We start from the raw sequence: 14,966 nt of genomic DNA, 5'->3' as shown, positions 1-14,966 counted from the left end.
TACTAGAGTTAACTAACGTTAAGATTTGTTAGAGGTTATTACCTTTTGGATGGTAAAGTTAGTCAAAGTTAATTAATGTTCTAAACTCAAAAAATAAAATCTTCGTATCCCAAACTCATGACCCAGTACTTATGTTTGTCCGATTAGCACAATAATTCTATAGTCCAGCTTGAGAATCAGACTGCCCTCAGAGCATGTCCAACGTTGGGGGGGCTGGGGCTCCCAATTCAAATTTTGGGAGCCCCAGCCCCAGCCCCAGCCCTCCAACCCCGGAGCCCCGGGGCTGGGGGCTCCCAGCCCCCAAAATATGGCCGTTGGGAGCTCCAACGGCCATATTTGGGGTGGATCCCCTAAAAAGGGGATCCACCCCACCTTATTTTATTTTTTTTAAATTTTTTTAATTTTTTTTTAAACTAATTTTTTTTTTTAATAATCTTATTATTTTAAATACTACTTTTTTAAGTATTTTTCTCTAATTTTTATTTTTGTGTTTTTTTTGTGTTTATCTTTTTGAAATTATCTCTCTCGAATAATATCACATTTTAATTCATAGTCGAAATCTAATAATTTATAGTCGAAATTTAAAATCAAAATTTCGCACACATACTTCGCACACGTATAATATATTGATTTGGGAGCCCCGGTTGGGAGCCCGACGTTGGAATTGAGGAAAGCCCCGGGGCTCCCAAAATTCAGGGGCTCCTAAAATTGGGAGCCCGAGCCCCACGTTGGAGTTGCTCTCAGTGACTCAGTCCCAAGCCCCAACATGTAGAAGCATACACTGGGCCTCTGGGGCGTACATGAACTACTAAATGACCACCCGAACAACTTTCCCCCAATTTTAGTTAGAAAATTTTGGAGGCAAAATAAAATTACCTTTCTTCAGAAAGAGCTCCAAGTAATGGTTTCTCAGTTGGTGCATTGCCAGCCTGATAGAAAGATTCAGTAGAGAGAAACAGGTCATCCGAAACCCTAAAATCTCTTTACTTTTCTTACTTCTACACAAATGCACACAGTCTTTCAGTGAATTCTGAGGTTCTGATCATTTGGATTTTATTTTGTAGTCTTCTTGTTATACTCAGGGATTGTGCTTGGGAGTGAAAATCGCGTCGATCAGTCATGGTGGATGCGGAAACGTTCGATTCTCATCATTACTTATTATCTAAAACTCTTGAAAAGATCCAAAAAGGTACTTGTTTGATTTCTGAATTCATCTCTTTCTTTGAGTTCAATTAATTAAAACTGACTTGTAACACTTAAACTGTAGTTTCATTAATGCCCTAGGTCTTAAAATTGTTTGTTCCAGAACCTTAATTCCAGTGTTCCATTGATTTACTTCTCATTTATCAGTTTGAAGATTTTGATAAAAGGCTGAGCTGATTAGCTGCCTGTGAAATGTTGTGTTTGATCAGCATTTTTGATAGCAAAAAAGGGTAGATTCTTCACCTAGAAGTAGTATTTTCCATGTGTTTGGTAGGTCTTTAGGGTAAGGAAAGAACTTGTCTGTTCAATATTTCCCCCCCAAAATTGGTAAAACTGTGATATCTCCAGTCGAAATCTGCTTCACTAAGAAAATCTCTCTTCCCTTTCGTTTTTCCATTAACTTTTTTATTTCTTTTTAAGAATTCTCAATCTTAAATCCATCCTGATTTTCTTTCCTACAATAGTGCAAGTAAATTGCTAGAAAACATTTTACCAGCTATTTTTCCTTGAGACGAACAAGATAAAGGAAAACGTTTAATCTTTCAATATAAAATGCTTATTTGAGACTATTTCCCCTCAAATTTTCCTTCCCGTAATTGCAGTCTCGAGCTCATTTTGCAGCTTGCTCAGTCTGTTGTGCAATTGTAAACAGAAGATGCAAAATTGAATATGGCGCATTACATTAGAAAACAAAGAATATGGTTTTTGGTTTTCTATGTTCTTTTTTAGCTAACATTTTCTAATAATAAAGTTTCAAAATTATGCTTTTATTTTTCCAATTGTAGATCGTAATTTATCAAAGCCCAGCAACTCAAGTCAATTTGATACTTTTATCTAGACTGCTAGACCCCAAATCACTAGATTGACCAGCTCAAGTAGATCATAATATGACGTAGGCCACTGAATTCCTAACCCTCCTAGCTTTCAGATTTCCCCGGTGACCATTATAAGCGTCTCATCATGCAACAGCATTTTTGGGAGGCATATAAAGAGTGATTAGAGTTCTTCTACTTGTATTATGGTTATCACATTCGAGATTCTTTTTGTAAGGGTGCCGGCTGTGCTCAGTGTTTGCATGGTCCATTGAAAGCATTGCAGCCTCTTTCTTAAATCATAACATTGTACTGAGTGGGAGAAAGAAAGTTTATCATGACCTCATTGTATTTCAAATTACATACTCTCTGTTTCTTTCCATCAGATGATAGAAAGGTTGAAGTTCCTCAAAGTTTAGTCGACCGGCTTTGTTGCATATTCTCAGAGGGTGTTACATTTGCAGCGCCATCCTCCACATTGAGGACAAATGAAATTGAACTGGTATATGTGAGCCTTTATAATGGAATTTGAACTTCAAGTTTGTGATGCCTTATCATGCTTTGTTGTATTTTAGGTACGGGGTATCTTACAAATGCTACAAGGGTTTTCCAGTTCTCTATTTTACTGGGATGAAAAGACCCAAAAATTTCGTTCCAAAAGTGGGATATATTTAAGTCATCTTACTCAAGCAAGTCTCAATGGCATTCTCAGCCAGTTTGTATATAGTGCAACATGCTTACAGTTGGTAGAAGCTTTCATAAACAAGGTGGACAAGTCTTCTTTGAGATCAGTTCCTACTCTGAAGGCCTTTGCAAATTCAGTCTCTGCATGGCTAAAGGTATATATGCGCGCTACATAATGTATGATGTAATTTTTGTCTTAAACATGTACTGTCTAGAGAAAAATAACTGACTTCATTCTGTGAGAAGAGGTTCCGTACACTTGCTCTAGAGGAGGAAAAGAAGGTGGTGAGTTCTACTATTGGGACCACAAGCACACTTCTAAGTCTGGCAAATGCTATGTCAAGGTGATCCCCTTCACTATATTCACATAGATTTATTTCAAAATCCTGAAAATAATTGACGCGCTTTACGTAATGAATTATCAATTTAAATATGACAGCAGAATGTCCAATGAGGGTCTAATACTAATTTTCTACTTGCTGAACAAGTCTCTGTTACCAGTAGACATAATTTGTAAATAGTCTAGGAATAAAAAATAGACAAGAAAAGAAATCCTACAGTTAGGAATTATTAACTAAGAGCAATCAAAACAGAAAATAGAAAGTGGGTTGCTGCCCTCTTGTTCTCAGCTGGGATCAGGGTGAAGTATCCCTCTTGAGCTCGGCTGATCCACATCAGTTATGTAGGCTCCTTTTGCGGGTCACTGTTGGTCTTTGAATTACACTATTTGTTTGGTCTCTCACTGCCTCACTGGTATACATGGTTTCACAGTTTGTGCTCTGGAGCCGAATTTCTGCTGCAAGTAGTGCATGATGCAATACCTGGTTCAGATTTGAACCTTGAACCATCTATTCCAGCTGCCGAAATAGCTGCTCATATCCTTGATCATCTCTACATGAAGTTAAATGAAGTTAGTCTCGTGGAAGGTGGCGAGGTTGCGAAACATCTTGTGCTCCATAGTTTAAGCTTTGTATTGTGCATCTATATGGTTTTAAATTAGTTATCTTGCTAATTTCAGGAGGAAGCCTACCATATGCTATTATATTTACTTGTAGGAAGTATATTGCCCTATATTGAAGCACTTGATTCTTGGCTCTATGATGGAAATCTTGACGATCCATTTGAGGAGGTAATTGCGTTACATGATCTGTATCTGTAGTTTGACTCATTTATTTATGATTGGGAAATGTTGACTACTCGTGATTGTCTGAATATTTTCTTTGCAGCTGTTCTTTTATGCCAACAATGGAATTGCTATCAACCATATCAGTCAGGCTGAGTTCTGGGATAAGAGCTACCTTTTGAGATCACAGTTCAGAAATGTTGCTCCTGGGACCTCTACCATAGGAAGAGGCAATGATGGTGGATCCATGAGAAATGACAGTAAGGAAATGACTGATAAAGAACCCATCCTTTCATCTAGTTCGGCAAGAGGAAAAGACCGAAGCTTGTCAGGCCTTGAAGTTTGTCCTGTTTTTCTGAAGGATATAGCCAAGGCCATTGTCTCTGCTGGTAAATCATTGCAACTGATCCGGCACAACCCTAGAGAATATTCTTCACTGCGCAGTTCTGAAGATCCTGATAGTGATGTTTTTGAAAGGTCTGGAGTTGGTCAGAAATCAAGTGAGAAGAATCCAAGGACAAGCATTGGGGGGCTAACTCTATCAGAGGTTTTTTGTGTATCACTGGCTGGTCTTATAGGTGACGGTAGCCATGTCTCTATGTACTTTGTGCAGGATGAGCGAAGGGAACCAAATCTCGAGCTATTATTTGAGTCATCCATGGGTAAAAAGAAGAGTTATCAAGACACTAATGACACCCCAGTACCTTCAGTATGTTCAGAGAAGATCTGGTTTAAGTTCCTGCAGGATGCAATGCTACAGCAAGGAATGATTCGCCCAGAATCTTCCATGAAAGATTTTGACTGCTTAGCAGAAGTCAATGAAGAGAACATAACTTTGGAATCTGCAGAAAGTCAGCCCCTTACACAATTATTCTGTCCCGAAAATCCGATGATTACAGTTTGCCGCACCTTTCTTAGTAGCAACAACAACTTTGTGGACGAACTAGAAATACATAGAAGTTATCACCTTCCATCCTTAAATGATGAGAGCTTACGAGATGCAATATTTGGTGGAATTGATGGAGTACCCCATGCACTCAAGGAGACAGACTATATGTTTGGTTTTCCTTTTGGTGAATCCGAGTTTAATCGTTCAGAAAATGACATAAAAACCTTAGAAGTCTTGTGTCCCTTTCCAAATCTTCTTCCTCCTTTCCAGGTGCTTTAGTTGTAGCTCTTAAATAGTTTCTCATCTAGTGTAATTTCAATGGCTCTTCTAACATGCCCTTACCATTTTTGTACAGGACGATCTCTCTATTTCAGAGCTTTTGCCTTTCCAGAGAAATAGCACCCTCACATCAAAAATTCTTAAGTGGATTCAAGACACCAAACCAAAGGGCACCCCACTTCCTGTTGTTATTATGCAGGAGTCCCTCATTGTTTACGTAAAGAAACAGGTAAATGTCTATAAAACTCCAGAATTCCCACAAGTCAGTGTGCCTGTCTGTTTAACTTGTTATGATGTTATATTGCAGGTGGATTATGTGGGAAAACGTATTTTATTGAATTTGATGAATGGTTGGATGTTGATGGATGAGCTTGGAGTTTTACGTGCTATTTACTTACTAGGATCCGGTAATTTCTAGTTTTTCAACTTATAAGGTTTGGTTGCTTATTTCTAAAGGATATTTTATTCTAACATTTCACTGATATTTACGATGTTAGGTGATCTGCTGCAACAGTTTCTGACGGTTCTTTTTGATAAACTGGACAAGGGGGAATCCTGGGATGACGAGTTTGAGCTGAATGGCGTATTACAGGTTTGTGATTGTATGTCGCCATAGTTGAGAACTTGAGCTCGCTGGTAGTTAAAGGTGCATATCTTTTAACCTGGCAGTAATCACAGTATATTTGATTAATACAGGAGTCCATCAGAAACTCCTCTGATGGAATGCTTTTAAGTGGTCCGGATTCTTTGGTCGTTTCAATCACAAAGCAAGAAGGTTCTGATATCAATGAGCAAAACACTGCATCAAGCTTTGCCTCCAATAACCTTAAAAGCCGCAACAATAATTTTGGTATTGATGCCCTTGATTTGCTGAATTTTACTTACAAGGTGAGTATCTTTCAAAATCTTGATTATTTATAGGTTGGACTTGGAATCATCATATCTCTCAAAGCTCATCCTTTTAAGTGGAGGATGGTATATGTTATGACAGGTTTCTTGGCCTCTTGAACTTATTGCAAACACAGAGGCAATTAAGAAGTATAATCAGGTATAAATTTGTCATTCCCAAATATTTTGTTTTGCTTCTCTACAACTACAAGGGTTGTCCTCAAGTACAGTCCAGATCATTTGATATTTGTGTTGGATTTAGGTGATGGGTTTCTTGTTGAAGGTGAAGCGGGCAAAGTATGTCCTTGACAAAGCTCGTAGGTGGATGTGGAAGGTTCGACATACTTGGACTTTCCCCATGCTTTGCTTTGAAAATTTTAACTGGCTGGAGTTGTGATTGCACAATCATTTTTCAGAGCATGTGCTTTATATTGGGAGTTTATTATGCAGGGTAGAGGCAGTTCAGCAGTCAACCGCAAACGCCACTGGCTGGTGGAGCAGAAGCTCCTCCATTTTGTTGATGCCTTTCATCAGTATGTCATGGACAGGGTAAAAATAAAAAATTTGTCTCAATACTCTACTTAAGGAGGAAAGTTTTCAATCTAATCGTTCTTGGACTGAATATACAGGTTTTTCACAGTGCATGGATTGAACTCTGTGAAGGTATGGCGTCTGCTGGTTCCCTTGATGAAGTTATAGAAGTTCATGAGGCCTATCTATCGTCTATTCAGCGTCAGTGCTTTGTGGTTCCAGATAAGTTTGTAAGTTGAATTTCTTTTTTCTTTTCTTTCAGAGCTTAAGTCTATTTTAAGGTTTTAACTTTTCAAAAAAGATCCGTTTATGGGCTCCAGTATTCTAAAACGTAAAAAAAAAGACAATCTTGATACTGGTAACTTACTGAGACATGTTATTGGTGTTCGCAAAATGCAGTGGGCTTTGATTGCAAGTCGGGTCAAAAGTATCCTTAGATTGGCTCTCGAATTCTATTCCATTCAGCAGACACTTAGTAGTGGTGGAGCAGCTCTCGCTATCAAAGCTAGATGTGAGATGGAAGTGGATCGAATTGAGAAACAGTTTGATGATTGCATTGCCTTTCTTCTCAGAGTATTCTTCTACTTCCTTGTGTTTCATTCGGCTTATATTTACATAAATTGTACTCCATTCTTTCGGACGCACACATGATATGATAGGCTAACACCTTTATCATATCATCCATATCTCTATCTGGTTTGGAGAGGAGAGGTGAGAAAACCAGATAGAAGAAAAGAGGGTTCCAATTCTAAGGCACTTATAAGGGTGATGTAGAGGAATTGGCCGAGAAATACATGGATGAGATCGAAGCGGCCAAATACAAGGGTGACAGACTAAAACGGCCAAAATCGAAGCTACGGGTGTCGGAATTGGACGAAATTTTGAGGGATGGTCCGAAATAGCGTTCCGGTCATTCGTTGTCGCTTCGCCACAACGGACCCACTTTGAGGGGCAAATTCCATCGTTTAGGGCCTCAAAACGGACTTTTACTAGTTTTTTTTCTATTTTTGGTAATTATTTTCAGTTTAGGATTACTACTATTCTAGTATTTTATTTTTAGGACTTTCTATTGGAGTTTGACCAAGATTAGGAAACCCTAAGTCTATATAATGAGGGCTTAGAAGTTGTTTCAGTCATTCATTCAATCAATAAAATTCAGTATTTTAGTATTCTTGTTATCAATTTCGGTTCAATAGTCTTTAGACGGAGTTCTAAGGCTTTTATCAGTTTTTCCGCTGCGTCAGTTGGCATCAAGAGCGAGGTTTCTCCTGGCTTAATGGCAGAAGACGAAGCTAGAAACGCAAACCTCGACGGTGAACGAGGTAACGATGCTTTGTGGGTAAAAGTTGACGGTTTGAGTCATCAACTAAATCAGATGATGGAGATGATTAACAACCTGAATGTCAACATAAACCCTAGGCAACCTATTAACAGAGAACGTGTTGAGGGATTCGCCCACAACCAACCTGTTAATGGAAACGAAGGCAGACCACAAATACTTCAACAATATGCTGGCAACCAAGAACGTGATGGTAACTATTATCCTAACCAACATTACCCGCGCAGAGATTATGATGAATACAAAATCAAGGCAGAAATTCCAATCTTCAGTGGCTATTTGCCGATCGAAGAGTTCCTTGATTGGCTACATGAGGTGGAACGACAAGTGGATATGTCCTATACTGTTCCTGGCGAACAGATGGTAAACATTATCGCTTGTAGACTCAAAGGAAGTGCTGCGGTTTGGTGGGATGAATTACAACGTCAAAGAAAGGGGCAAGGAAAGGCTCCAATCCAGAATTGGCCATCTATGAAAGAACACTTGAGGGAGAGGTTCTTACCCCCTGATTATCAACAACACTTGTTCAGGATCTACCAAAATTGTAAACAAGGGTTGCGTTCGGTGGGAGAGTACTACGAGGAGTTTTCAAGATTGGCCCAGAGAAATAGGATGGAACAATTGACAGAATCAAATAACGTGTTAGTGGATCGTTTTATGAATGGTTTAAAATTTAATCTAAGGGAAAAGATTGGATTGGTTACGGTTTGGACTATCCAGGACGCGTACAATTTAGCACTAAAGGCGGAATCCTGGGAGAAAGATCGTCGAAATTCAGGATTCAATTCAGGATTCAGAAGAGACGAACAACCTCGATTGACTGCTGAAAAGAGCAAGGGACTCGGGGAAAATACTGAACCCCCACGAAACGTGACAAGAAGCAGCTCCAGTACTGCTAATCAGAGACCCCCAGCTAACACAGGAGCCAATCCAAATCCATATACAAAATTTCGTGGGACTAAGTGCTACTCCTGTCAAGAAATCGACCACACGTCAAGTAATTGTCCCCAAGGAAGGAACAGAAGGTCAGTGAACGTCGTGGCAGATAATAGAGAAGATGGTTTTCCGGAAGAAGACGAAGATGGTGGTGAAGATTATGAGGGTTATGAATGTGCCGAAGAGGAAGGTGAACGAGTAGCTTGCATGATTCATCCAGTCTTACTCACACCAATGAAGGAAGATCGTAGCCAACGGAAAAAGATCTTCCGATCTGAATGTACTATCAAAGGAAAAGTGTGTTCTCTAATCATTGACTCCGCAAGTTTTGAGAATTTTATTTCTAGAAAACTTGTTGAGCATCTACAATTACCCGTGGAAGATAATCCATCACCATACACCATTGGTTGGATAGAACCGGGACATGTTAAGAAAATTGTCAAGACGTGTCGAGTTCCTATCTCTATCGGAAAGTACTACAAACAGGAAGTCGTATGTGATGTGACCGATATGGATGCTAGTCATGTTCTTCTAGGACGACCATGGCAATGGGACACCGATTGTACCTTCAGAGGCCGATCCAACACTTATACATTCGATTGGGAGGGACATAAGATTCTCATGGTGCCCCAAGGAAGTAAGGTTAAAAGTATTTCACCTACATCCTCATCTAAAGAAACTTTTCTTACATTGAGCAGGTCAGAGGACGAAGTCTTTGCTGATGTGAAGGAAGCGCAAGGAGTCTATGCCATTGTCGTTAAGGCAGCAGTGGAAGAAGGAGTACATAAGCCGCCAATCCAAATTCCAGAACAGGTTGAGGGAATACTGGGAGAGTTTCAGGAAATCATTGCTGAAGATTTACCTGAAAAGCTACCTCCTCTTAGGGACGTACAACATCATATCGACTTCATTCCAGGAGCCAGCTTGCCTAATATGAGACATTACCGTATGAGTCCGAAGGAAGATGAGATTTTAAGAGAGAAGATCGAAGAATTACTCAGTAAAGGATTCATCCGCCCAAGCATGAGTCCTTGTGCTGTACCTGCTTTATTGATTCCAAAGAAAGATGGAAGTTGGAGAATGTGTGTGGACAGTCGAGCTATCAACAAAATAACTGTGAAATACCGTTTTCCAATTCCACGACTAGAGGATATGTTGGATAAATTAGAGGGCTCCCAAATCTTTTCCAAGATTGATTTGAGGAGTGGATATCATCAGATCAGAATCCGACCAGGAGATGAATGGAAAACGGCTTTCAAAAGTAAAGATGGACTGTATGAATGGTTGGTCATGCCCTTCGGTCTTAGCAATGCTCCCAGCACCTTCATGCGAGTGATGAACCAGGTACTTGAACCTTGTATTACTGGAAAATTCGTTGTTGTTTATTTCGATGATATCCTTATTTTCAGTAAAACTGAGGCGGAACACCTCGTACACCTCCGAAAGGTATTGATGGTTCTACAGGAGAATGAATTACACCTGAATCTAAAGAAGTGTACTTTCCTCACACATAGTCTTATATTTCTAGGCTTTGTAATAAGTTCAGAAGGAATTCATGTTGATAACGAAAAGATACAGGCTATACAAGAGTGGCCGACTCCTAAAACAGTTACTGAAGTTCGTAGTTTTCATGGATTAGCCACCTTTTACCGAAGATTTATTCGGAATTTTAGCACTATCATGGCACCTATCACTGAGTGCATGAAGAAAGGAAAGTTTGACTGGGGTGTCGAAGCAGACGAAGCCTTTTCCCTTATTAAGGAAAAATTATGCAATGCACCGGTCTTAGCCTTACCCAACTTTGATAAACCTTTCGAAGTCGAGTGTGATGCTAGTGGGGTAGGAATTGGAGCAGTTTTATCACAAGAAGGGCGTCCTGTAGCTTTCTTTAGTGAGAAATTGAATGAAGCCCGACAAAAGTGGAGTACTTATGACCAGGAGTTTTATGCAGTAGTTCGAGCTTTACAACGTTGGGAGGTTTATTTGTACCAGAATGAGTTTGTCTTATACTCAGATCATCAGGCCCTGAAATTCATTAACAGTCAGAAACAAGTAGACAAGATGCACATCAGGTGGGCCACTTTTATTCAGAAATTCAACTTTGTTATTCGACACAAATCTGGAGCAACGAATAGAGTCGCAGATGCACTTAGTAGACGTGCCACACTGTTGGTAACGTTAACACAAGAAGTTGTGGGTTTTGAAGTATTAAAAGAGTTGTACGAAGATGATGAGGACTTCAAAGAAATCTGGGCTAAGTGTAAGGAAGATCAACCTGTGGCAGATTATCTTATTTCAGAGGGTTACCTATTTAAGGGCAGCAGCTTATGCATTCCCAAAACATCCCTACGGGAAAATTTGATCCGCGAGTTACACGCTAGTGGATTAAACGCACATCTCGGAAGAGATAAAACAGTTCTGAGCTTATCCAGTCGATATTTCTGGCCAAAGTTGAAGAGAGATGTGGGGAATTATGTTCAGAAGTGTTATGTTTGTCAAGTCTCAAAGGGTCAGACACAAAATACGGGTCTTTACATGCCTCTTCCCATTCCAGCAACCATTTGGGAGGATTTATCCATGGATTTTGTGTTAGGACTCCCTCGTACACAAAGGGGAGTAGACTCAGTTTTTGTGGTCGTCGATAGGTTTTCGAAGATGGTTCACTTTATTCCGTGTAGGAAGACTTCGGATGCTACCCATATAGCAAAATTGTTTTTTCGTGAAGTTGTCAAGCTACATGGAGTACCCAAATCGATTACTTCAGACCGGGACTCAAAGTTTCTTAGCCCATTTTTGGGTCACCTTATGGAAGATGTTCGGCACTTCTTTAAACAGAAGTACTACAGCTCATCCTCAAACAGATGGACAGACAGAGGTAACAAACCGAACTTTAGGTAACATGATTCGATGTATCTGTGGTGATAAACCCAAACAATGGGATCATGCATTACCTCAAGCAGAATTTGCCTACAACAATGCAGTGCATAGTGCAACTGGAAGAACTCCATTTTCTGTCGTTTACGTGAAAGCTCCTAATCACGCTGTAGATTTAGCGAAGTTACCCAAAGGAATAGGAGTTAGTATAGCAGCAGAAAACATGGCCGAGCAAATTCAGACAATGCACGACGAAGTGCGACTTCGCCTCGAGGAGACTAACGCTAAGAACAAAGCAGCTGCCGATAAACATCGTCGAAAGAAGGTATATAAGGAGGGAGATGAAGTGATGATTTTCTTGCGAAAAGAGCGTGTTCCTGCAGGCACATATAATAAATTGAAACCTAAGAAGTATGGTCCATTCAAGATCTTGAAGAAAATCAATGACAATGCTTATGTGGTGGATCTTCCTCAAGACATGGGAATTTCAAATACTTTCAATGTTGCTGATATCTATACCTTTTATCCAGATACACCACTTTATCCTAACAATCACTCGAGGTCGAGTTCTTTTCAAGTGGAGGAGACTGATGTAGAGGAATTGGCCGAGAAATACATGGATGAGATCGAAGCGGCCAAATACAAGGGTGACAGACTAAAACGGCCAAAATCGAAGCTACGGGTGTCGGAATTGGACGAAATTTTGAGGGATGGTCCGAAATAGCGTTCCGGTCATTCGTTGTAGCTTCGCCACAACGGACCCACTTTGAGGGGCAAATTCCATCGTTTAGGGCCTCAAAACGGACTTTTACTAGTTTTTTTTTCTATTTTTGGTAATTATTTTCAGTTTAGGATTACTACTATTCTAGTATTTTATTTTTAGGACTTTCTATTGGAGTTTGACCAAGATTAGGAAACCCTAAGTCTATATAATGAGGGCTTAGAAGTTGTTTCAGTCATTCATTCAATCAATAAAATTCAGTATTTTAGTATTCTTGTTATCAATTTCGGTTCAATAGTCTTTAGACGGAGTTCTAAGGCTTTTATCAGTTTTTCCGCTGCGTCAAAGGGGGCTTTGTGCAGTCTAATCTTGACTTGTGCATACTACTTTCTTGTTACAAAAAGTGCAAACTTAACTAAATGCATCGACAGAAGCAACCTCATCATGCAGATATTAGACATTCTTTTACTTAGATACATATAACCTTGCAGCTTTTAGTTTCATACCTAACTTACTGTTTCTCTTAACTGTGTTTAGGTACTATCCTTCAAGCTCAATGTGGGGCACTTTCCTCATTTGGCTGATTTGATCACTAGAATTAACTACAACTATTTCTACATGTCCGATAATGGGAACTTGCTTACAGTCCCTGGATCTGAAACCACTGGCTCAAAGCTAGGGAAGGGCTTTCCTATCAAAACAAGCTAATGCGAAGAATCAGGTTCTGTTACAAGCTATTGCAATCCTTTCTCTAGCAGGAAATGAAGCAATCCGGGATCACTAGAGCAAGTTCCTCACATTCTATGGCTCAGATTTTGACTAATATGTCGCTACTTTGTGGGTGTTACCCAGAGGCAGTCAGTAACTTTTCGCCAGGAATGTGTATGGTTAACATGGTTGATGGAAATCGACTCCACTTATCCTAGTTTCGTGTAAAGGTCACCCATGGTGCCGCAAGGGAGTCTTAACATATATGCCGTGGTTCGGTTATCCACCCGATCATACAACGGATGTTGTGTATTTTGTGTAGGGCCTATCCCTGTTTGGTGAGGCGTATTTAGTTGTTTGTTAGCGTGAATTTTTTTAATGAAAAAGATCTCAAGACGCATTGGAATCATATACTCAAGGTGTGGCAATGAAATTTCTTATTTCTTTGATATTGTCGCATTTGGTAAGGACAAATATAAGTATTGAGTGAATGCATCGAGCAAAAAACCCCTAGAAATCATGCGCGTGGAACAAAGAGTGTGAGAAGAACAAACTACACAGTCAGAGTAGTGTCTCTTGTTAAACTCTCACACTTTCAAATTAGGGTTATCAATGTAAAGTGTGCAATCTCATTTTTCAGTTTTTGAGGGGAGAGATAGAGTCGACTGAGTCCTAGGTTTTAGTGAATTACAAATATTAAAATCCTTAAGAAATCTTGTTCTTCACTCGTAGTGAAAATTATCGTGCCTTTGTAGAGTAGATCTCATCAACAAGACGGCAAGACCACACAAATCTCTTGCGCTTTTTGTGGCTTTTTACTTTCGTTATAAATTTCCTGTGTCATATGGTCTTCGTCGTAACATTGAGTGATTATAGGTATTTAACCTAGAACTTGTCCTTCAGTAATGTTAAAACCCACAAAGTTAAAATTGCCAAAGGTATCAATCTTTAAATTTATAAGATGATTATAGGTATTTATCTTCTACTAATCCTGGTTGGGCTATTAACCATGAGTGTAGGGGAAGTGGGAACTGAGCTCCAGTTGATGCGTAGGCCTTCCCCTCCCTACAGAAATATGATTCAAACACGTTTTCGCACTACTTGACGCATTCGGCTGGAAACCTAGTTGATGCAACCTTATGCTAGTTTCTATGTTGTCCTTCGTTAATTTACTTGGGTATTTCATATTTGTAATGTAAATTTCCGCTGGAGCTTTCGTCGATGAGTTTATATCACTTTCCATTATTAAATCTTTGTGACACTTCGATTTTGAGGAGAAGAAAATCGAATCCATCTTTGATTCTTGTGAATGTTTTTCCAGAGCTCTTGAGCTTTAATGTTTAATCTTGTAGACAAGAGCTTTCAACCATGGATTACGAAGATGATAAGAACCACAATTCAAATTTAGAGATACAAGTTATGTTTTTCGCAAGACCTCGAGATCCTACCAACTTGAACGAAACAATGCTACAAGTTCCATGTCATAGTACAACTCAAGATAATCTTACGAAAATCTTAACCAAGTACCCAAAACTGAAATAAAAATCCGTCACTGCGTTGTCGGTACGTTTACTATTTGAACAAATGCTATCTGTATAAACATTGTATTATAGACGGATTGATATAGACTAATGCCCTGAATACCTCAGATATATACAAATATGGATTGATGCCTATTGCCTGAATACCTCAAAATTATAACTCGGGTAATTATCGACAATGAAAACGATGAAAAGGACAGTTTGATTTGTGATAAACCGATATTTGTCTTTTCCAATTAATATATGTCATATGTGTGTCCAAGGCTCCACGCTATCATAATCTTTAAAGAACCAACTCACATGAAAGGTAAGCTCAATATATGTGAGGAGTTGCTTTCCTTAGCCTATTATGTAATTATACAACTCAACTTAATTGCTATGTACAATTACATATTACCATTAAAGGTTACACGTTCGAGTTTTCCACGGGGAACCCAC

At 39.3% G+C, this 14,966-nt stretch overlaps 1 protein-coding gene across 6 annotated transcripts; it reads left to right on the top strand.

Annotated features, from left to right (window-relative positions):
- Positions 1-110: 110 nt before the first annotated feature.
- Positions 111-13,436, top strand: LOC147558673 (uncharacterized). 6 transcript variants are annotated; one of them, XM_086660399.1, is made up of 19 exons: positions 111-192; positions 760-898; positions 1,083-1,189; positions 2,402-2,517; positions 2,591-2,854; positions 2,946-3,043; positions 3,471-3,633; positions 3,718-3,828; positions 3,926-4,981; positions 5,067-5,219; positions 5,298-5,397; positions 5,488-5,582; positions 5,687-5,878; positions 5,982-6,038; positions 6,141-6,212; positions 6,329-6,427; positions 6,508-6,639; positions 6,809-6,982; positions 12,817-13,436. In XM_086660399.1, exons 3-19 carry the CDS (start codon positions 1,120-1,122, stop codon positions 12,985-12,987), a joined length of 3,123 nt encoding a protein of 1,040 aa, XP_086516525.1. In that variant the 5' UTR covers positions 111-192; positions 760-898; positions 1,083-1,119; the 3' UTR covers positions 12,988-13,436. The 6 variants fall into 6 exon arrangements, with proteins under 6 accessions (XP_086516525.1, XP_086516529.1, XP_086516528.1 ...); XM_086660402.1 differs by having other exon boundaries at positions 138-192; positions 773-959; XM_086660400.1 differs by having other exon boundaries at positions 153-192; positions 773-959; positions 1,065-1,189.
- Positions 13,437-14,966: the final 1,530 nt, after the last annotated feature.

This window comes from Eschscholzia californica, unplaced genomic scaffold (genome assembly GCF_041429995.1).
Source record: "Eschscholzia californica isolate CP2 unplaced genomic scaffold, dmEscCali1.0.p SCAF_2, whole genome shotgun sequence".
Taxonomy (NCBI): Eukaryota; Viridiplantae; Streptophyta; class Magnoliopsida; order Ranunculales; family Papaveraceae; genus Eschscholzia; species Eschscholzia californica.
This window is presented reverse-complemented; position numbering and strand designations above follow the sequence as displayed.

Excerpts from the sequence above, each read along its gene's own strand:
- LOC147558673 (XM_086660399.1), top strand. The coding sequence starts at position 1,120 with ATGGTGGATGCGGAAACGTTCGATTCTCATCATTACTTATTATCTAAA. Across the intron at positions 4,982-5,066 it reads ATCTTCTTCCTCCTTTCCAG|GACGATCTCTCTATTTCAGA; the intron begins GTGCTTTAGTTG and ends ATTTTTGTACAG. Across the intron at positions 6,213-6,328 it reads CTCGTAGGTGGATGTGGAAG|GGTAGAGGCAGTTCAGCAGT; the intron begins GTTCGACATACT and ends TTTATTATGCAG.